Source organism: Triplophysa dalaica, chromosome 20 (assembly GCF_015846415.1).
Source record: "Triplophysa dalaica isolate WHDGS20190420 chromosome 20, ASM1584641v1, whole genome shotgun sequence".
NCBI classification, from domain to species: domain Eukaryota; kingdom Metazoa; phylum Chordata; class Actinopteri; order Cypriniformes; family Nemacheilidae; genus Triplophysa; species Triplophysa dalaica.
The window spans coordinates 10737766-10761307 of record NC_079561.1 but is presented as its reverse complement, the minus strand read 5'-3'; the positions used below and the strand labels follow the sequence as shown (position 1 = coordinate 10761307).

Genomic DNA, 23542 nt, shown 5'->3' with positions numbered 1-23542 from the left:
GATATCACAGCACTGTTACTTTTCTATTTTACCTCAGAACTACAGTACAGGACAATCTGAAGCGCCCTCATAGGAAGGCAAAGCTTGGCACTGAAGACAGATGAGCTGTAAACCAGGACTATGCCCAGAGATGGTTTGTGAATTAACAGATGTTTAAGATAATATGTCACGACCTGTCTTCTTTCACGAAATGCTATGTTGCAGAGCACAGAAACTGCCTCGCATTTTTATTTCTCTCACAACCTTCTCCTCAACTTTCTGAAGACAGGCCAACGGACGGTCAAGCATGAGATTTAGCACAAACACATGGCTGCATGAGAAATACTGATAGGGTGATCTTGGGTTGTAATGAACATATGATATACAGTATGTTTTTTATCTTTATCCACTTTTATCTGTTACATTTTTGCAAGGCCTTCACTTCACATGTGGCTTCACAAACTGCATTTGACCCCCACATGTTTCTCATACTCTGTCCCATTTAATCCTGTTATGCAACATCTTTTTATGATATGCCTGTAAATTGACTTTTATTGTCCTTATGATCAAGTTTCTGTATGTTTGCCAAATTGCAGATGGTTCAATGAACATGTGCATATTTGAACTATTTCTAGCTGTAAACATTTGCGCAGACACAGTTGTCACCTCAAAAACTAAATATTTGCACTCTCCTTCCATGACTGTTATCCACCTGAGACACACATTAACATGTGGTCCAGATCGTATGATGGCGTGTTTCATTCTGGAATGTGATTTTGAATCAAACCGAAACATCATATCATAATGAAAGTTAAGTGTTTTGCTATGGGGTGCACTGCCAAAAAAAAGAAACTAAGAATCTCAGTGCGAAAGAAGGTAATGAGTATCTCTTGGGGCTTATTCTGCGGAGACATACCAGAGCAGCTGTGTCATCTGGCGAGACGTTTTCTGTAGCTTCAGAAAGATGCTATCATTGTCATAATATACAATAAGTTATACTATATATGTCAGCACTTTTTCTGAAACGTCACTTCATGATGTATACGCTGCGTTCACACCAAAGGCGAATTAAGCAATTTGCACAAGTAAATTACATACAAAGTCAATTTGTGATCTCGGGCGACGAGAATGACGTGAACAGGGTGATTCAAATCGAGTAACACATTTGCGCAAAGAGCTCATTGACACACAAGCTGTCTGAATTCATATTAAAGGATATATTTGTTATATATCTGGCAGTGTTTTATTTTTTAAATTTTAAGTAATTCTTTTAAAGCAATAAATGTAATAGTAAATAAAAGTAGCAAACATATGTTTTGTTGACTTAATTAAAGACGAATACAATAAACGTAACAAATTATGTACAAATGAACTAAACCATTTTACAAAACAATCATTGAAGTCACACAGGTGTAATATAAGCGTTATGGTGAATTTCGTTGTCAGCAGTGCCGGCCCGAGCCTCTTGGGGGCCCTAAGCAGAATTTGATTTGGGGGCCCCCTCCCAGCACGCGGAGTCACCTGTGCTTGAAGATTATTGACACAAATGTCACGCTATAATGTTACATTGTAAATGAAAACAGTGAGGTTATGTATTAATACAAAATAAATAAATAAAAAAACTAAATACGATACTAAAATAAAAGACTTTACTCTAAACTTCTGAATACAAACTGTCACAAAACAAGAAATAAATAATTTGCAAATGTGCAAATGCAAATGTAAATTAAATGTGCAATCTTTTAAATAAAACCAAAATAGACAAACATTCATATAATCGAAAATAGAATGTTACAAAAAATAGATACTTAAATAATGAAAGCAAACATAAGAACAGCAAGGGTTCAGCACTGCTACATCACTCGCCATTAAATTGAATTCTATTTTCATCACAGAAGTCTCCCCACCCAACATGGTATTGGTATATTTTAACATTCACATCAACACACACAGCAATGCTAGCGGGCATCCCTTTAACTTAGAGGGTTAAGTTCCCCTTCTGCTGTTTTCTCCAACTTAAACTGATATCTATAATCAATACGTGAAATACACCTAGATAAATGTATATTAATACTAAGCGCAATTGCGCACGACTCAACCACTAGCAGTCACAGCAGCAGTTGTCGGCAAATCAGAATTTTCTTATCTTGAATTATTCATTTATTCATTCATATTCATTAATTTATTCATTCATTTATATAACTTGTTTTAAGTTATTTAATTGTAAAAAAAAAAACGATTGCCCAGGGGGCCGCAGCCGCTTAGTTCGCTAAGGCTCTGGTTGTCCAACACAGGATATATTACGTCAGTGTCCGAAATTGTTCACGCATTTTCATTCATTTCTATCCCATATGGTGGACTGTTTAGAATTTCCTATATAGGGGATAGTGAATGAGTGAACAAGTGAGTGAATTTCCAGTTGTATTAAAGGCCAGCAATGCTTCATATAAACCAAACATTCTTTTGGGGGGTTAAGAAACGAAAATAAAGATACCAAAAAAAAACTCAAGTCCATAAACAATAAAACAACAACCCTACTTCAAACACTAAATAGACCAACATTTTACTTATTTATACATGATTTTTTTTGTGTGGCCATCACATTTCACCCTCCTAAACATAGCAATAGGAGCGAGAAAGAAAATCGATAGGTAGATAGAAACCACCGCGTCAATCCAGAATTTGTATCCTTCATCTTATTTAACCATTTCATTTCTTCAAAATGTAAAAATTTATCAGGTTCTTTCAATTTATTCACATGTCCCATTGTTTCGTTAAACCTTTCCTGCCTCTTCTCCCTTCTTGATTTCTTAACTTAAGACAGATTTTCTGATACCTCAGAATTATAAAATGACATCCACTTCAATGAATTATCGTCATTGTCACATTCATTCCAGCTACCTTGTACTCGGGCCAAAACCACATTACAGAGATTTTTACCGGATAATAAATCTATTAGGCAAGAAAATCATGGCCTAGAATTACTGGGTAAGGTAAACATGGTGCCACTCCCACCTTCATCAAATAAGTTTGCCCATCTATTCCCATATAAACATCAGTTACTGGATAGTGCCGCTCCTCCCGTGTACGCATTTTACTATTACCCGAGGATCCCTGCAAGCACATTCTCGAACAAGTTCACATTCGGCTAGAGTTTGTGTAGAACCCGTTTCTATTAGGGCAGTGACTTCATTCCCATTCAGATTTACAATTTTTATTATTGGTTCAGGAACAAAGTCCCGTGGCACATAACACATATTAGTCATAGTCTTTCAGAGTTGCGGACACATTTGCTTTTTATGCCCTAATTGTCCACACTTAAAACACTTAACTTCTAAAACAGGAACAACAGAGTTCTCAGTTCGTTTAACATTTGTATCATTGCCCCCACCTCCAGTCAAGTCCCCACCCTCATTGGCTGCGATCCTGGAGGGGTGTTACCTGGGCCTGGTCACCCTGGGGACCTCAGCACTACCCCCCTCAATTCCGCCTGCTTTGACCCTCCAACCGACTCCCCGTCCGACTCCTCCATTACGGAAAAAACCCCATCGCTTTTCCGCAGCCGGCCTCATGTCCATTGAGCCAGACCAAGAAGAAGAAAAAGAAGAGGGGCTCGCTGCCTCCTTTGCCGCAGGCATCCAGTCCGCTGCAGCCTGTGTCCAGTCCGTTGCAGTTGGCGTTCCAGCCTGTACCAAGTCCTGTCCAGCCAGCGCTCCAGCCGGTACCCAGTTCTGTCCAGCCGTCATTCCAGCCGGTAACCAGTCATGTCCAGCCGGCGATCCAGCCGGTACCCAGTCCTGTCCAGCCAGCATTCCAGCCAGTATCCACTCCTGTGTAGCTGCCGGTCCCTCCGGTACCCAGTTCTGTCCGCCGGTGATCCAGTCGGGGACCCAGTCCGCTGTACAGCCACCAGAGAGCGATACCCAGCTGTCGGAGAACACTGCCCAGCCGCCGGAGAGCGCAACCCAGCCACCGACATCATGTCCTGTCCAGCCGGTGATTCAACCGTCGCCTCAGCCGGTGACTCAATTGGCCTTCCTGCCGGTGAATCAGCCAGCATCCTAGCTGATGACTCAGCCGGCTCCCATCACTACGTTAACTCAAGCACCCTGTCCGGCCCAGCCGGCATTGCAGCAGGCAACCAAGCCTGTCCCTGCCCCTGTCAAGTCCCCCCGGACCTTGAGATTTTAAGGAGGGGCATCTGTCATGGTTCTGCTTCATCTTGTCTTGTTTTTCTTGTCCACATTTACATTTACATTTAGAGATTTAGCCGACGCTTTTATCCAAAGCGACTTACAAAGAGTTTAGGAGCAATTAGCGATAGTTCATACAGGAGCCATAATACATTAGGTGCCAATACAAAGCTACTGGTTTCAACAAAAGCTAGACCACTACCTGTTGAGAGAAAGGGTTAGTTTTTTTTTTTTTTTTTCATTTGTTTGTCAAGTATTCACAGAAGAGATGGGTTTTAAGTAGTTTTTTAAATGTTGTGAGAGATGTGGTTGAAAGGACAGAGTTAGGAAGAATGTTCCACCAGGAAGGAGTTGTGAATGAGAAAGAGCGGGAGAGCGATTTACTGACCTTATGGGAAGGCAATACAAGACGCCGCTGGTTTGCTGAACGCAGGGATCTTGATGGGGTGTAGGAGTGCAGGAGAGTGTGGAAGTAAGCCGGTACAGATCCAGTGATAGTCCTGTAGGCAAGCATTAGTGACTTGAATCTGATACGGGCTGCAACCGGTAGCCAGTGAAGAGATATGAAAAGGGGAGTCACGTGAGCCCTTTTGGGCTGTTGGAAGAAGAGGCGTGCTGCTGCGTTCTGAACCAGCTGAAGTGGTTTGATAGCCTTTTCAGGAAGACCATCAAGGAGAGCATTGCAGTAGTCAAACCTTGAGATTACCAGGGCCTGGACAAGGAGTTGTGCCGCATGCTCCGTGAGGTAGGGTCTGATCTTTCTAATGTTGAATAAGGCATATCTGCATGACCGTGTTGTCTTTGCAATGTGATCATTGAAGGACAGCTGTTCATCAAATATGACTCCGAGGTTCCTGGCTGTTTTGGAATGGGTGATTGTGGTATTGCCAAGATGGATGTTGAAATCGTGTTAGACCGTAGGGTGTGCCAGAAACACGAGTAGTTCTGTCTTGGCAGGGTTCAGCTGGAGGTGATGGTCTTTCATCCAAGCTGAGATGTCCTCGAGGCAGGCTGTAATGCGAGCTGCTACAGTGGTATCGTCTGGGTGAAACTAAACGTAGATCTGGGTGTCGTCGGCATAACAGTGATATGAGAAGCCGTGTGCCTGTATGATGGGTCCCAGTGATGTCGTGTAGATGGTAAAAAGCAGCGGTCCAAACACCGATCCCTGAGGGACCCCAGTGATCATGTGGTGAGCCGGTGACAGAACCATGAAAGACCTTGTGTTTTATGTGGAGAGAGGCATTATGGCGCTTTCGGCTTTCCATAGTCTCTCCGGTCTCGTCTCTGTTCCTGCCCTCTCGTTTCCTCATTAGTAATTGTTGATGATTTCATACCCTGCACCTGTTCCCTCTTGATTTGGTCCCTTTTAAAATGCCCTTGTTTCTATTGTCCTGTGCTCGTTCGTTTTGCGTGTCTGCTATGTTTGGTAGTTGGCCTTGTCTCTTGCCTTGTTCGTGTTTCCGTCAAAGTTTGTGGATTTATTATTTATATTACTCAGATTATGATTTATCTTGCCCCCTTGTGGGTAATTTTTTGTTTGAATTCTTGTTTTGTTATAGTTTTCCCCATTGTTGGTGTTTTGCTTTGTGTTTAATACATCTTTGCTTCTTCACCATCATGATTGCATATTTATCTACAAACAACAGGGTGGTTTACAGTATGGTAATAAAATTGAAATTAGTAAAGTTATCTTCAATAATGAGCTCAGTCAATGCATGTGCAGTTAACAGCAAATGGATCTGTATATGTAGACACCAATACAGGGAGTCCTGTCTTCTTTTCAGGTCTTAAATGGTCTATCTCCTATGGGAATGTGTGCTTTCTCTTCAGTATTTGTCATAATACCGAGCCTTATTTGCAACATTCTTCCCCTGTGCCCCATAAGGAGTAAGTTATTTCCCTTTGCCTCAAAGCACTGTGGGAGGAGAGCGATTTGCAGTAGCAACAAAATCCCTTTTTTGGTCACATCTGGGCCAGACCAGACCAGAGGCCCACAAAGAATATGACGTTGTTCATGTCGAATAATTATTACAATTTGACCTCTGGCCTTGTGATGTGTCTTTGGCTCTCTCTGAAGCCAGGCTGGAATTTAAGATGAGGACAAGCAGTGAACTGCTGAGAAAAGTGTCCCGAACAGCTTCTGCTTGTTACATTTTGTTTTTAATCGCAGCAAGAGGCTGTATTAAGGGTTCACCAAGGTTGTTATTTAACACCAGGGGGGTCTTGCTGAATAGCTTTTTCTACCCCTCCAAAGTAACAGAGTTTTATTACACTTGGAGGAAAAAAACGCAGTATGAAAAGCAGAATTGGCAGGTCATGTTACTCTTATCGTGATGTGTGGCTCAGGCAATAAAGATAGTGAGCTATCTTTCACTTTCACATTTTCAGGCAGAGAGAGCCATTCGGGCCAAGAGAAAGATAAAGATGTAAAGATACACATATGCATATAAAGGTATAGGAACCGATAATAGCTGAACTGTACTCAAGTGAGATGTGCTGACAGATTATCAGGGCTTTTTCTGTTCACCTCTGTTAGAGTGATATGTCAGTAAAGAAGGTCATTAAGTGATAATAGACTCTTGATGCATAATCAGATCAGACTGAGAAAATGTACTAATCTGTATACATTTCTTTGTTCTAATGAACACAAATAAAGATATTTGGAAGAATGTTTCTAACCGAGATGTATGGGGCACCATTGATTACCATTGTTCCGTTCATCACAAAATTAGATACTTTGAAGAATTTAGGAAAACAAACAGTTCTGGGGCACCTTTGACTACCATTTTATGTTTTCTACTATGGTAGTCAATGGTGCGCCAGAAATCTCAGTTGCTGAATTTTTTTGTGTTCAACAAAAGATATTAATGCAGGTTTGGAACAAGTTGATGTTGAGTAATTATCATTTTTGGCAGAACTGTCTCTTTAACACCATGAGAGTCAATGAGTCAAAATTGTACCATAGAGAGAAGTATTAAAAATCATAATGTAATCAGTGTTTTTGTTAAAAAAACAATGAAAAACAGTTTATTTTACAGTGAGGTAAAACAAACATTATTTTAAGTTGTATTCAGTTTTGCTTGTCAAGCAAATTTATTTTGATTTGCTTTGCTGGTAAATGATCATTTTTCTTTTTAGTGAATAAGAATACACATCACATTGAAAACACTTTGATGGTCCAGTAAGTTCTATTATTGCACTTCTAATAATCTTTCAAGCTTGGCATTTTTGCTTTTTCCTATTAAAAATATCAACATCATTTAAGGGACACAAGGTTTCTCATAAAACATAATATATTTAGTTTAAGCTTATTTTTGGTATATGTTTCCTTTCTCTGGATCCTTTTTGGAGGTGTGTGATGGATATGAATGATGTAAGATAATTTGCGATCTTCTTTATAAATTAAAATCAGCAAACGTTTCAGACACAAATGACCTTCTTCGGTTTCACATTCTCTGGAAATTTTTCATATTTATATCACTTACATCTCGACACAAGTTTGTCAATCAACTATTAAATTAATCATTTATAAGTTACTTTCATTAGCAATAGACAATTATACCCAGAGGAGAAACGGTCAATCAGACAATCAAAACAGTCATATAATCTTTACAAACCATCATATAAAGAATAATAATAATCGGAAAGAAAAACAAACACTTTATATTGAGACAAGAGTCATGTTACATCATGATACTCATTAGTCACACAAAGGCATAATCGCATATAAGCAGTTTTGACATTTGACTGTTTGACTATTTGTCAAATGTCATAAGAAATAAATATAATGAAAATTATATTTATATTTACATTTAGTCATTTGGCAGACGCTTTTATCCAAAGCGACTTACAGGAGCGGTATTTCACCTCTCCCTCACAGTTGACCCTGTGTCCTTACATTATTTTGATAAGAAGCAGAGTCCCCTCCTCTATTAAGAAGATCATGATAATAATTTTGAGAGTCGTATTTTGTGTTATTTACTTAACACAATGCTGAATTTTTTGGTAGTAAATTCTCTTTAAAATTCAAGCTTAATATGCAAAGACACAACCTATTAAAAGTTAACAGTGACTTGGGTCAAAATTTTCTCTCTACTAGCAAGCGTTTTGATTTATCCTTAAATGTATGAACTTAGTTATACTACAATTTTATTTACCTGATTTTATTTCAATCTGATTTCAAATTGTCTAGGCATCAAATAAGTGCCCATAACAGATGGAAAATACTTAAGTATTGTTTATAATGGATCTCTATGTGAGATCTCAATAAACTGGCTGATAAAATGAAGAGTTCTGCTCATTCTAAGCAAAAGTAACTATATTCGAAAATCCCAAGTAATATATTGTAGAATATTAATAGTAAATGTACATTGTTTCAGTTTTTTTGTTGGTTGCTCTGGTCAACAAATTTCCATATTTATAAATCTCTATTAAATCTTAATGTCTGCACATGGCTTGAATCCTGCAAGAGATTTCAATTTTATAATTTTTGTGGTGTTTGATGGGCTATTAATTGTGTTAACTATTCGTTCAGATGTTGAAGATTTTGAAGCTGGGTATTGGAATTTCATACACGTAATCCATTAAATTCCACCAATTTGCTCAATCATGAATGGACCCCCTTCTTACCCTGCAACATGGCAACCTGATCACACTAGACAAACATTTCATCTGAACTTCTGTTAACCCTGTTCTCATTAAAACATTTTATTGATGGCACCCAGTGGCATCCCCCAGACATAAAGTACACACATAATTAAAACTGTGGCGAGGCACAATAAAGAGACCTGTATCGTAAAACAACGATTTATTTGAAGCAACAGTCCATTTCACATCGATGCTCAGCATGGGAAGAATGTTTTGGCAAAGTCTTGTTTTTTAAACAAGCGGACAATGTTATTTACGTGTTTATTTCTTTTCTAAGCAAGCATTTTTTGTTTATAATGAAGAACATGTAATTGAATTATGGCATTGGCTATTTGCACTAAGTGTAGATAGCAAAAGATGCTCTTTATATCGAAGTTTGAATAGCAGTAGATTCTGTTTAGACTAATAACAAAAACATCATGTCTTAGCGATATACTATTCATGCTAACCAAAAATAGCTGTATTTTCTTTCGATTAAGTAGTTAGATGCTATTGGTACTTATAAATATTGTAGGATAACTACTATTTGCAGCTCAGTATTGTGGTGCATTAAACATTACGCAGTGTAAAATCATTATGAGTGTAAATCATTATATTTATAAAAAGTATTCAAATTAAGCCAACTTATTGAGATATTAAAGCCCTACACCTACCCCTTACCTCACCCTAAACCTAAACTTAATGAATACATTTTTATTTTAAAGCTCCAGTGAAATCAAATGAATGTTTTTTCCTTTTATTAAAAATAAGCTAGCCTTAGGGCGACAATATACTGATATGCTCCTACACGCTGACAAAACTCCCATTTAGAAGATATGTGTTCAAAACTGACAGTCCGGTACGTGCGCTCAAAAAAATCGATAAATTCCATGACATCACGCCATACTTCAGCCTCTCGTCAAAGTTCTCGTCCAATCAAATCCGCTATAGGCGCTGTGGGCACGGAAAAAAACGGCAGCTGCTATCGTTTTCAAAAAACGCAGTGTTTCCATTGGAAAGAATTGAAAAAAACGCTGTACGGCAGTAGATATGCCTTGGTGGACACAGCCCCTTAGAATCCAAAGAGTCCCGCCCCCTTCACTATGATGGCTGCGGAAGCGGACCCCCAAATCAGCCACTTGTTCGCACATTTATTATGTCCGACATGGTAAATGACGCATAATGCACTAGATTGGATATGATCCAGACGGTGTAACCATTAACATTAATGTCTGAATTTCATGTTAGTGTCACGCAAGTTTTTGCATGCGAGTGTCCTCCTGTTCAGAGACACGATAGCACAAAGCAGATCATACTCGCAACTCCGCTGAGAAAACAAAACGTATCTGAACCGTTTTAAGTCTACACACGGGTATCTGACCCGTTTTAAGTCTACACACGGGTATCTGGCCCGTTTCAAGTCTACACACGGGTATCTGACCCGTTTTAAGTCTCTATGGAATAGATTGGACAATTGATGATTAAAGGAGAAGACAAATGCCAGTGTCACTCACCAACGTAAACAACAAGCTTTAAATGACACATTACTTCCTCTTCAATAGACTTTTACACCTCTGTATCTAACAGCAAGGGAATCAGGGACATTAAATAAGGGGAAACTAATGAGGAGCGATGACAAAGGGATCGGGACGGGCATGTGACAAGACTTAACAATGAGTGCGACTAGCAGGAAGAGGCATAGACAGGTGAGGGAGATGAAACACTAATGGGACACTATACAGAGAGACGAGGGGGCGGAGCTACACGGAAGACACGCGGCGAAATGTCAAAACAAACCGCCACGTGTCTCCACACAAGACGAAACACACACACACACAAGACATGATATTGTCACGGCTCTGTCCCCAAGGCCCGAATACTCAGGACTGGAAGGACAGGACCGTGACATTGCACCACTGGGGTCACTCACTGTTTGACATGACGTCATTCTTACACTTTCTCCAATGCACATATTGGTGGGCGGAACTAGTGCAAATAGTCTCTGCCAACAAGGCGGCTATTTGTGGTCAGTGTAAATAGACACTCCTTAAGGCAATCCACAAAAAAAATATTCTGTAAAAAAGTGAAATAAGCTATGCAACGTGTTAGAATATCTCCTGCATGTTTTATAAATACCTAAAAACCAAACATTTCACCCCTTATGCACATTATTACATCCGGCAAAACTTTTACAGTAGGCCTGTATTTGATAAACTTGTTTAATTTTCCAATAAACATATACGTCTTTGCATGATATGACTCGTGAAGTTATTGCAAGTTATAAAGTCCCACAAGAGTGTGGTTTCTAAAATGGCATATAATAGCAGAAGAAAAATGAAGTAGAGCTGTATAATTTTGCCCGGAAGTCGCCGCCCACTGCACTTTTATATAGCAAGCTTACTGAATAAGTAGCAAGTGAACTAGCATGCACAACCTCTTATTCCGCTATATGTTGGCCCAGAATTGAGTTTCCATGGTGCCACCACAGTCTGGTTTGGATGTGTTATTTGTTGCCATGGTAACCCTGGTTAAATTTCCATTGGGGTTCCCCATAACTTAAAACACATGCTGCCCAAACGTTTGGCTGTGTGCTGTTCTTCACGTTTCACTCTGATGTCTACAATGCACATAGGAAACTTTTACTCTCAACCCATTTACGCAAATCTTATTGAGATTCAAGATTTCCAACTTTGCCACGTGTAGTGAGAGATGTGTAGGGTACTGCAGGTCTTGCTCAATTGCGCAACCACTGAAACGCCAAAAATATGAAGGATGCAGTGGGTCAGTGGTGGTTTTAGACAGATGACCCAAAAAGAAAAGGGATGGGAAAAATACCACTTCTGTTAACTGCACTTTTAAACTTGACACGATTTGAACAGTTTAGGAGATAAAACAGATTTTTTTATATAAATATATCATACATATAACATACATTATCTGTATAATGTTTCACTGTCGCTTTAAGATTGACTTGTATAATCGAAGCCTGTGCTTTAGAAAAAGAATAGAAGTAATGCCCATCCTGATCACACAAAAGCATGTATGTGTGTTGAACAGAGGCGGGAAGGGGGTGTGTGACTCAAATCTTATGAAAGCCGCACCTGTGAGGGATAGCTGCTGGTAATCTCCTGTCCAAGGAGCGCAGACATGAGGTATTGAAGTTCGGAAAGATTCAAAAGACTCTTTATAGCTTCTGCAATAAATTCCTTCTGAAACACAGCCCTGTTGTTGTTTCTTCCTGTTGCCGAGTCTTTTTCAGAGACTAATGCAGAAAAGAGCCAGACTCTGTGAATTATGAGTTGAACTCTTCGGTAAGTAAACTTTTGTCCCACAGAAATAAATTACACGGTATAGACTTGCAAGGCAGGACCTAGACACTTGGGTTTGAGCTCTTTCGACTCTAAGCAGACATCTAGTTACACCACTGCTATTGTACACTAGGAATAGACTAGAAAACACTCAGAAGACCCTAGCAACCGCACACCAACCCTCACAGAGCCTTAGCAACAGGCATATAAATGGTTTGTTTTGTACAAACGTCACTCTTTAAAAATGAATTTACTATGATTTATATGATAAAGATTGTAGAGCATTTTAAGTCAAATTTATAACCACATTATAAGACTGTCAGACTGATGATGTTCTAAATGCATTCCTCACATCCTGAGAAGCATAACGGTAAATACCGCATTTCAGTTGTGAGTCACGGGAGGTTATTAGAAATGCACGACTTCCTAAAATGTAGTAAACAGAGGATGACTAAGGCATAAGGTTATGAGACCGTGTACAGTGTTGAGTTAAGACACAGACGGATAATAACATAAAAACACTTAAGTTTGCATTTACCATGATTATGTTGGCTCTGATTATATACCGTATTCCTCAATTGCTGTTTTGCTCGGATAGAGTGGGAACAATCAGGTTTTGTGTAAGTCTCTGGACAGAGAAAAATGACTTGAGTGGGCAGCACTGATGCGTGAGGATTCTTGTCTGAGCATGTGACCTCTTTCCAGTCTTTTCCAGATACCTATTCATTCACAAGGCTGGGAAAAGAAAGACACCACTTTAAAAGGGCACAAGCAAGAGTTTTTAAATTAATCATATATTATAGTATTTGTAACGTCTTTAAATAAAATTCGTAACATTGCATGAATCATTACTGGAAACGATTTTTGAAACTCATTTTCATTCTTATAGGCCGGAGCAGATCGTTTTACAGCCCAACGCCGCTTTTCCATCTACAAAAGTTGCCTTGGCTCCATGCACACCAGCAGGGTTTTCCTTTTGAGTGGACTCGCCCAAACGTACCATGACGAAGGAGACTAGAGTGGAAACAGTGTCTCACGGTTAGCCGCAAATTCCCACTTTTACAGGCCCACAGTGGAACATTCTATAGTTAGTCATTGTGTACAGCCACTGGGGCTTTCATTTTCATGATGGTTCATGAGGTTCAGTTCGCTAGATTTGCAGAAAACTGATAGTGCCAAACAGTTAAGTTGGTATTTACACAACAGAAATAGGAAAGCGTGGCATGGATTTAGAATTTCCGATGGGAGTCGGTGTGTAAATGCAGACTTACTGACTGCAGCCACACATGGAGTGAATCAGTTGCACGAAGGTTCTTATACAGTTTTTAACCCATTATGATAACCTCAGTCAGGTTTATTTACTTGTGTGTTGTTTGCTCCTAGGGAATAAAGGATTCTAACTTTAACAAATATTTATTTTCCGCTTAAACAGATAATTGCTTACATTGTTTGTATAGTAAAAACACAATAATAGTTGCCAACAGCTATGTGAGCAGAAATCGACATTTTGGGCTATAGCGCTTCGATACCTGGAAAATATAAAGGTTTGAAAAACTCCGTCGTCTGATTATTACACAGCTGATGATCAGGGCTGTCTGTAAAGGGGACGTTTGTAAACTCTGTGCTGCCAGAATTTCATGAGGTGGGACTGTCGCCAAGTCATTTGACTACCCACCTTAAAGTCACCATGAAACGGAACTAGCAAATGTCTTCTTTTTCCGTATGGTGATGTATATCCAAGTGAAATGGCTTCCGAAATGAGAAAAACATTTAGTGATGGACTTGAATTCGTCCATTGGATCGTTGGAAGTTGGGCGTTGCTAACAAAATGGAGGCCGATTTGAATGCCAGTTTGCAGTCAGTCAGTCAGTGGAGCACCGTCCCTCATGCCATTCTTTGTGAGCGGAAGTGAAGAGATGACGTTTTGAGGGGGAAGTAGGTTAACATTTTTGATTCAAGATTTTAAGGGCGCATGAAATAAAAAACAATGATGACGTGCACAGAAAAACACAAAAATATTACATAAAAATATGTTTTTTTAATTTTAATTTCACCCCGTCTTTAGAAGCTTAGCGCAGAAAGAAATACACCATGACAGGTTTGTTTAAGCTAAAACAGTGTATAAAAAAGCAGAACCATAGGTAGATATCATTCTAAATAATCTAATATTGGTATCAGCAAACACATTTTCCATCCTTGCTAATTTTCCTGTAAATGTCTTTATTAACTTGTAAGCTTCTGATGGAATGACTGGCAACCCAACTGAATATTCTGATATTTAGCACACTTGTTATTAGAACTCACTTTACCACGGAAATATGATCCGTCATGCCTTGAGGCGAATACCCCACAGAATCTGAGAATGATCCTTGTTTGATCTGTCAGCATTCAATTTCACATTTAGACTGATTTCGATAAAAGATTAGAGGCCAAGGGTTATTAAAAAGATAAGAGTTATCAAACACTTCTTTTGGCACCTGGCTAAGTATTGTTTTTTGGAGAATAGTTTAGTCATCTTATCTCTTCAAGGAAGAGTTTAACCAGAAATAAAAATGATCTCACCCATGTACTCACCCATGCCAACCTTGATGTGTATGACTTCTGTCGAGCCCACTAGATGCATTTCCTTCATGATGTTCGTGTGTGCTTTTTGAAACGTCACTTTGAGTTTTGTATAAGAACTTACAGCATTTAAATATAAAAAATGTTTCCGGTCAACTGAAGAATAAAATGAATAAAGCTCTAGGATGATTAGGGTAAATCAATTATAACCGATTTTTCATGTTTTGAAGATTTTTTTGGAAGTAAACATGTTGAAACAAGGACGTTTGTTCTTTTGTCTGGTTTTCATGTGCCTTTTTTTAGGTATTCTGTATTCTGTAGGTATTCGGCGTTCTGCAGAAATGAAAGTGGAATTTGGCTTCACTCGTTGTGCTTCCAAAATGCTCATTAGACACTGGCTCAGTCTATCATAACATGAATGTTTGACATAAAAAATGGTAAAATAACAAAGTTGATAGGGGGGAGAGCGATGCAATACATTGTTGAATGATCAAATCGGTTTCTTTGCGTCAACATGAAATGTTATACAGGACTACTGCAAAAATACCTCTGCAATAGAAACCCAACAGGTACCTTAAAGAGGACTTTAATTCTATTTAATTTAGAACTATTTTTAAAATAAAAGCGCTGATTTATCAATTTTGCAACAAACCTTTTCCTTCGTTTCAGAACTTGTGGACACAACTTGTCCATTCACAATGTTCTGGGTGATGTCAATGTTCTTCTCTTCTTCGTTTAGTTGTCGTAGTTTGTAAAGAGATTTAATAAACATCTATCCCCGACGTTTTCTTCAAAAAGAAACCGAGGTCAAATGAAAAAATAAATACAAATATTTGATCACTCACTCAAAGTCATCTCCATTCAGGAGTCTCCTGAAGGTCTCTATCTCATCCTCTAGTTTCATCTTAATGTTGAGAAGGGCCTGATAGTCCTTGCTTTGGTTTTGAATGTCTTCACGCAGTTCAGCCTCTCTCAGGACTATGATGGTCTTGTATTGCTCCAACTCCACGCCGTATCGTAGTCTCATTTCACGGTGGTCTTCTTCAAGAGATGTTCTCTGGAGGAAATGTCAAAAAAAATTTGCTCAAGAGTTAAAAGAGAATGAATAATCGCTTACGGTTCCAAGCAGAGACTGCCACTCTATTTCCAAGGACTTCAGCTTTTTGCAGCTCTCGCTGGCTTGTGTGTTGGCTTCCTTCAGTGCTGCTGTGTTCTAGGACACCTGAATGTGCATCACAGCTATCTATTCCAAAAGATCTTTGTTATTGTCTCAGCACATTTAAATAAATGAATGTTTGCATTAGAAGTGTCGTACTTTTGTTTCATGCCAGGCTTTAACTTCCCGTTTGTTCTTCAGGATCATCTTTTCATAGTTTTCTCTCATCTCCTCCATAGTTTTGGACTCCCGCCTGCACAATCTGATCGCGCAATTCTGACACGTCCTGTTAAACATCAGATTTTCCTTTTAGTTACTACATGATCTGAGAATTTCAGAGATGACTAGTTTGATCTATAGTGGAATAATATAATAATAGTTTATATTCTGGATTTAATGGATCTACCAGTTGATGTTATTTTTTATAATCGATGAGTTTGGCTTTCAGTCGTTTGACTTCGTTTTCCAGATCCAGCGGTGTCGTATTGGTATCATCCTGCTTTCTTCTTTGTGTATTTATGTCAGCTTCAATCCACTGTTTTTTGGAAAGTTCATGTTCAAACCTACAGTCTAAACACATTCGTGGAGATGATACCTGAATACAAAATTGCTAATTACAGTAACATACAGCATGTGAATATTTTGGCTGAGAAAATGATGACAGCAATTTCATTTCACTTTAAGGTAGCAGGAAGAGCATGAATGTGTAATGACTGTAGGAGGTTATTCAGAGAAATTAAGGAATTCAAGTTGTAAAATGTATTTATATCTCATATAGACAGAAATAAAAATTATAAATTATATTTTTTGTAAAAGATCATGCAGAGGACCAGACAGTATAGAGATATAAATGTCTGTGGGTAAAGGTTTAGCACCTCTTTGCATAGTTTATCAATGATGACCTGGTAGTGACTATAGTCATGAGCATCTGGACATTTTTTTTCCAGAAACTGGTGAATCTCCAGCTCCAGCTAGCTGTTAGCCTTTTTCAAGCTCTTCACATTATCTAGGTAGGATGCGAGACGATCGTTCAGGATTTGCATGGTCATTTTTTCATTGCCGAATCCAAATCTCATTTGTGTAGGGTCAAATTTTCCAAGGAATCGAAACCTCGCTTTCAAGGGCTCGGCCATGTTCTAAATGATGATTTGAGGATGCTGAGATCTGTTTCTGAAGCCATTCTTCTTATTCTCCTGCTCTGAGAGCTGAAGTTCTGCATCTTGCAGTTTATTATTCTTCAGAATAGAGATGTGGTGTGAAACAGAGAACAGGTTCATTCTGTGGACAAAAGATAATGGTATAGACACCTCTGTACACAGCTCATATCCACATTATCTATAGAATCTGGACTTAAGTTGTTTCGGACATATTATCACATGGAATTTAATTCATGTGATAATATGAATTGGAATTCAATGTTTTAACCCATTTCCATGTTTCTTTAACTGGTGCTGCTGGTGTGTAGAACTTATTTACTCAGTTTATATAATTATTATTTGATAAAGTAGAGTTTTTCTGTTTATTGTAATGTTAACACTTTTTCATATATTTATATAATATATTTATATCCATTATATTACTCCATTATTCATATTAAGTTGTAAGCCATGCTTATTAATGATTGGTCATTGGTTATTTTCAGTCTTTTTGTCTTCATTCTTTTAAAATGGTTCCTACTTCATGAGATGTTGATCCACGTGCCACCACAGCTATTGTGGCTATTCTGCCACATGTTCAGAAACACATTTTCCTACATGACATGAATTTCCCTTCTCAGTTTTTGATCCATAGTCTATAATCTGATCAATAAATCAATGAAAGAAACAAACATTTGATAAACGTCCTCTTTAATTGAAATGAACTCAACACAACATGGAAACAAAATGGGACAATATAGTCTTAAACAATCATTACAAAAATATGTAAGAAAGTTCTTTGACCTTAATGCCAGGTTAGCTTGGTGTTTAACACATTAGAGTTGTCATTTTAAATTAATTTTGAAATGTGCTCGGTAATTCTCATTGCCTATTTGCAAAAAGACACAATTTGTTAAGGCACTTTGGGCTTAATAAATATCTAACTCGTAGTTGGGAAACTTTAGCATTGGCACACGAGGTGTCTGTGTTGTGTTGCCAGGAGATCTATTCTGGTGTTCAGAGTTTCCTTTCCTTGGTCTCTGTGCTTGAAGACACCACCTTCCCATCCACCAGTGTCTGTGTGACCGTCATCACTTTGACCTTCTTCTGCTCATCAAGTGCATCCTTAAGACTGCGGATACAACGTTTAGAGTTGTAAAACAAAAAACACCCAATCATTATCTCTGTATACTTCGGTAAAAGACTTACTTGAAGTCTTCGCCGTCCAGGAGTCTTCTGTACGTGGCGATTTCAGCCTCCAGCTTCATCTTAATGTTCAACAGAGCCTCATACTCTTGCGTCTGCTGCTGGATTTGGTTGCGCAGTTGCGTGAGCTCAGCTTCCAGTTGCAGCATGATGCTGTTGAGACCCTCCATCTCCATGTTGTTGCGCATTTCTATGTCACGGAGAGTGGATTCCAGTGATCCTTTCTGCAGAAGGAAACGGAGAGAATCGCAGTGTAAATGGACAGATGCTTATTGAGAATGAGTCGTTTTAAGATTTGAGAATGGTTTTCCAGCTTTCACAACTCACCAGGTTCTTCTGTGAGTCCAGCTCGATCTCCAATGTCTGAACCTGCCTGCGGAGGTCGTTGACTTCTGTACGGGCACCTTGGAGAGCCTCTGTGTTCTGTATGACTTGTACCTGTACATCTGTGATCTGAAAAGCAAAACATTTTACATTAAAACAATCTACCAACGTTAAAAACCAAAGATCTCTAATGAACATGACTTTTCAATATACCTGTGATTCGTGCCAGGCCTTGAGCTCCTCCTGGTTTTTCAGAGCCGTTTTCTCGTATTTGGACCTCATCTCCTCCATGATCAAGGCCAGGTCAAGTCCCTTGGGAGCGTCAACATCCACTTGCACTCCAGACTGGGAGACCTGGTTACGCAGCTCCATTACCTCCTATTGTTTGGAGAGACCATAAAATGTTTCATTAAAGGCAACATCCTGCAGATGTTTTCTGATGAGCCAAAGTTTCCAGATGTATACTCACATTGTCGTGGTTCTTCTTAAGGAAGATGAGCTCCTCCTTGAGGGCCTCGATCTCGCTCTCAAGGTTCATGCGGCTCAGGTTGGTGTCATCGATGACCTTCCTCAACCCTGCGATGTCGGCCTCGACACCTTGGCGAATGGAGAGCTCAGATTCATACCTGCGAACACACGAAGGGTTTATGGATCAATGTTGAGGTCTCGAACTGTGAAGTTGCCACGAGGTTCAAATGTGATGTTTGCAATTTTGTTACTCACTTGACTCTGAAATCATCAGCTGCCAGGCGGGCGTTATCAATCTGGAGCACAAGACGGGCATTGTCCGAGGTGGCATCGAAGATCTACAACCGAACAGAAATGCCGGTGACTATGCTGAATCAGTCAAATCAGTCAATTATGGGAAATTGTGACGTAAACCGAACTAAATGTTTTTATGGTTTTGTTAACACGGATGGTCACAGCTGGGTCTACAGTTCCATTTTCTTACGCCCTGGTTTGCTTAGATAAGAAGTACCGGGTGGGAGCAAAGTCCATTTTACAGTTTATAGGATAATCATTTACAAACAGGCTGCATGTTTTGGAGTTTGGAGTCACTCATGCATCTTCAAAGAGTTTGATTTTTTGTTTTTTTCTAACCCGATAATTTTGTTTTGTAAATTCTTTCCATGTTTGCCGGCCAGAATGTATCCATGGAAAAGGGCGGGTGCCTATATAAGCACACCTACACTAGCGGTTCAAAGCGTTTTTCCATATGCTAAAGGGCGTTGGTTATGAACAATAGTCCCTTCATGAATCATATTGTTTGAAATTTGATTACATTTATGCACGCTATTACGTTTCTGTTGACTTCACTGGATGTTAAAATATGCAGACGTCCCTTGGTGTTCTGTCATGCTAATCTCATTAACTTCAAAAGCTTTGAGAAATTCTGACGAATAGCAATTTAATGATCCTACTCTAATCTACCTTCCGCTAACACAGAGAGTTATAAATGTAAAGTCAATCATTCTGATATCATTGTGTGTTATCAGTGACCTATCGGATTTTCATTTCGGCTTCAAGTTATAGTTAGTGTGAAAGTATCACTTAGTTAGCAGTGTCTCTCGGTTATCTTTCAGAAGTCTGTGTGCTTATAGCAGCCATATCTTTAGGAAAACTTGTAAAAATCTACAAATTGACTCAAATGTCTGCATCAAATACTGAATAAGGTGAACATAATTTGCTATATATATGCTTATAAAATCTGTCCCGCAGCAGGTTACATTTGGCACTGGCTGAACTAAACTTTTCTGTTTCCCTTATGTCACAAGCTGACTCTGAAACGTCTCATATCCTGAAGTTTCCACCCTCAGGGAAAAAAAAAGAGCTGTAGACGTAAAACAGGAACACAATAAATACAGGACGGAACTGCTTATTCATCCAAGCGCTGCTTGTATAAGCAGAATTGCCGTCCCACGGATACCAAGATTAATTCTCAGGAGACCACCTCCCCCACTTCCCCAGCTCATGGTTTTCTTGGTTCTCGAGAATAAGTAAACTCATCACACAACCATCTATCAGGTAGCAAATAAAATCCCATAAATATCCTATAGATTGTTAACAAACAGCAAGTCTGTCCCGTTAAATTCATTACAGCTCTTCTTCAACTGACTCATTCAAACTCACCTTCCTGCGCAGTTCGTCGATGATCGGCTGGTATCGGCTGTAGTCATGTACATCAGGACCTCTCTTCTCCAGAACCTCTCTGATCTTCAGCTCCAGCTTGCTGTTGGCCTGTTCCAGGATCCTCACTTTCTCCAGGTAGGAGGCCAGACGGTCGTTCAGGTTCTGCATGGCCATCTTCTCGTTGCCCATGATCTCACCTGTGTTTCCAGTGGCGTTCACCTGGATAGAGCCGGACATCGAGGGCATCCCAAATCCGCTGCGGACACCTGAGTAAGAGGCAGAGGAGATGCGGGTTCCCTGACCACCGGCTCCACCGTAGATGCTGGCAGCACGATACGTAGGCATGCCACTGCTGGTGGTGGTGCGCTTGATGGACATCTGGGACAGCGGCACCTGGGAGTTGGAGGAACGCACGCTGTAACTTGATCTCATACTCATGGTCGGTGAAGTGAGTGAGCTGTTGAGTGAAGATCTGGAGAGAAGTAGAGCTCAGTAACACAGCCAGAAGAGAGCACAGGGTAGGAGGGAGGGAGGGAGGCGATCGGGTTTATGAGCAAACTGCCCTCGGGAGTCCCGCCCCTCAAATCCCTCCTCACGGCCAATCGCATTCCTCCATGTCTGTGGGCTGGAATTCTTGAGGACTTTTGTTATTTCGAGTGGCTCCGTTTTTTCTGTCTGAAATGAGTGAAATGCATTTTACATCTGGAATTACTTTAGAGCAAGAGATTTTGTAAAGTTAATAAAAGCAGATTGAAGCTAATAAGGAAACATCTATACACATTTTAATAGATAAATTGAAGATTTTCACACATTTTATTTTCATTTGTTGGTTATCACTGCCTTCAGTAATTTCAACCCAATATTTAAGTTCTTGACTAGTATGAATTGCTTTAACTTTTGCTTACACAATTGCTAAGGTTTTACAAAAGGTTGACGGTAACATAAGTGAATGCATTAACAATGAACAAAATAGTTTTATTTATTATTCTTTGTAATGTTAATGTCAATACAATCATGGTGCATTATATTATTAAAAGATAAAAAAGATAGTTAAAAAATAATGTTTGATTTTAGAAATATATTAATAAGCTGAAACCGTTAATAAATGAATAAATAACCGTTAATAAACGTTAAAATTATCATGACCAAAGATTAAAAAAAATGTAGAAGTATTGTTCATTGCTTTGATAGCTACTTTACAGTAAATTGTTACCAAAAATAATTTTCTTGAGTTAAAACATGTCTTTGCCATCACTTTTTAATCATTTTTATTAACTTGTAAAATTATAATATACTTGATTTTGTACAAGTTCAGTTGTTTTCATTTTCCATGTATAAGCCAAACTTGTCAAGGCATCATTACTTAGTGTTGAAATCATTACTGTATGATGGCATTTAAAGTTTTGCAATTTGTCTCATGTTTTGCTAAACATTTTAACACCTGAATGAAAATATCTCTCGTGTCACAACATGCCCTGTGTTCTTTCATCATCTCTGTAAACCATTATACTAGAAAACCGTCAGAAACTGGAAGGGGATAAATGCTGTAGCCCAAGTCGTGATATTCGATCACTGAAAGGGTTTTCCTGACCGACCCGCCCGTAAAAGGATGTGGATACTTGGGAACAAAGAAACAATTAGATCAGGCTCCTGAATACACGCACATGCAGAGACAAAGGACCAAAGATAATCACAGAAACCTATCTGGACACCCTTGACGATTTAAACCCATTCTCACACACACACCTGGATGACACCCATACATGGTGAAAATAAGTTTCATCATGACAGGACTCCGAAAAGAATGCTGATACCGTCCACATATTCTCCCAAGATTGACAAAACAAAGCTTTTAAACTGTAGTTGCCACTCGCTAACTCGTATTTGATGTGCTCCAAAATACCTGCTTTTTTTGTGTGTCCTTAAACATCAACAAACTCTTTACTTTACTAGCCAAAAGACGTTTACAGTAAACTTGCATTGCTGACATTGCGAAAAAAAACTAAACAGCTACTAAAACATCCCAAAACAAGTCTGTATAGGGCAAATTCACTTGTGTGTGTGTGTCTGTGTTTCTGTGCTGCGATTCTTTCTTATCCACTGTGTTGGAATGTGTTTGTTTGAGGTTGGAAGGACACAGCGGAAAAAATGTGGATCATTGTTGTAGCTGTTTTATAATTCCCAAACCCAAAGTGTGCGCTTATTTACTGACACAGGTCATTTTTTTGTATTTTTACTGAATATGTTTTAACAAGTCCATCTGTAAACTTTCCTTGAGGATGAATACGTTTTTTTTGGAGACTATTGTTTGTTTTTATATACATTTTTACCTGTTTTGTATTGTTAGTATATTTTGAGGTATGCTATCATTTAAATTATAATGTAAAGCGTTTAAAGATTTTTGAAAAATGTTTAACATATTGTCGCCTCCGTTTATCAGGGTGTGTTTGATCATTCTTAAAGCCTTTAATCATTTTTCCTGAACCCAAGGTTATCAGTGTTGTGGGTTGCCAGATCCCTCATACTCCACCCTCTCTCGGATTATGAAATATTGCAGTAGTTATGAAGGTATATGACAAAACATGCCTGTGGTCCATTCAAAACTCATCTGGGTTTCATCTAAGGTGTGACCTTACAAAATCACATTAAAAAACAAACATAGTTAGTCGGTTGTTCAAAAGAAAATATTTGCAAACACATGGAGAAGTAAAGATGTGCTGCATTAATCCCATTATATAAATCAAATAGAGGCCACATTGCCTTATATAATACAACCGGGGGAGAGAAAGGTCACATGAGGGTCTTGAGAATTTTACTGATAAAAGATCAAATGAGTCACATTATTTTACAGTTAAGGACATGTAACTTGTTCAAGCAGAATGCCTTTTCTTGTAAATGAATAAAAAAAAGGTAGTGTTT

General features: G+C 38.9%; 1 protein-coding gene and 1 pseudogene across 1 annotated transcript; both read right to left on the bottom strand.

Annotated features, from left to right (window-relative positions):
- Window positions 1-15512: 15512 nt before the first annotated feature.
- LOC130409540 (keratin, type I cytoskeletal 18-like) lies at window positions 15513-17087 on the bottom strand (annotated as a pseudogene).
- A 570-nt stretch (window positions 17088-17657) lies between these two features.
- Window positions 17658-21142, bottom strand: LOC130409336 (keratin, type I cytoskeletal 18). The gene is made up of 7 exons (XM_056733253.1): window positions 20624-21142; window positions 19217-19299; window positions 18963-19119; window positions 18707-18871; window positions 18497-18622; window positions 18173-18393; window positions 17658-18095 (listed from the first exon to the last, which is right to left on the bottom strand). Exons 1-7 carry the CDS (start codon window positions 21059-21061, stop codon window positions 17981-17983), a joined length of 1305 nt encoding a protein of 434 aa, XP_056589231.1. The 5' UTR covers window positions 21062-21142; the 3' UTR covers window positions 17658-17980.
- Window positions 21143-23542: the final 2400 nt, after the last annotated feature.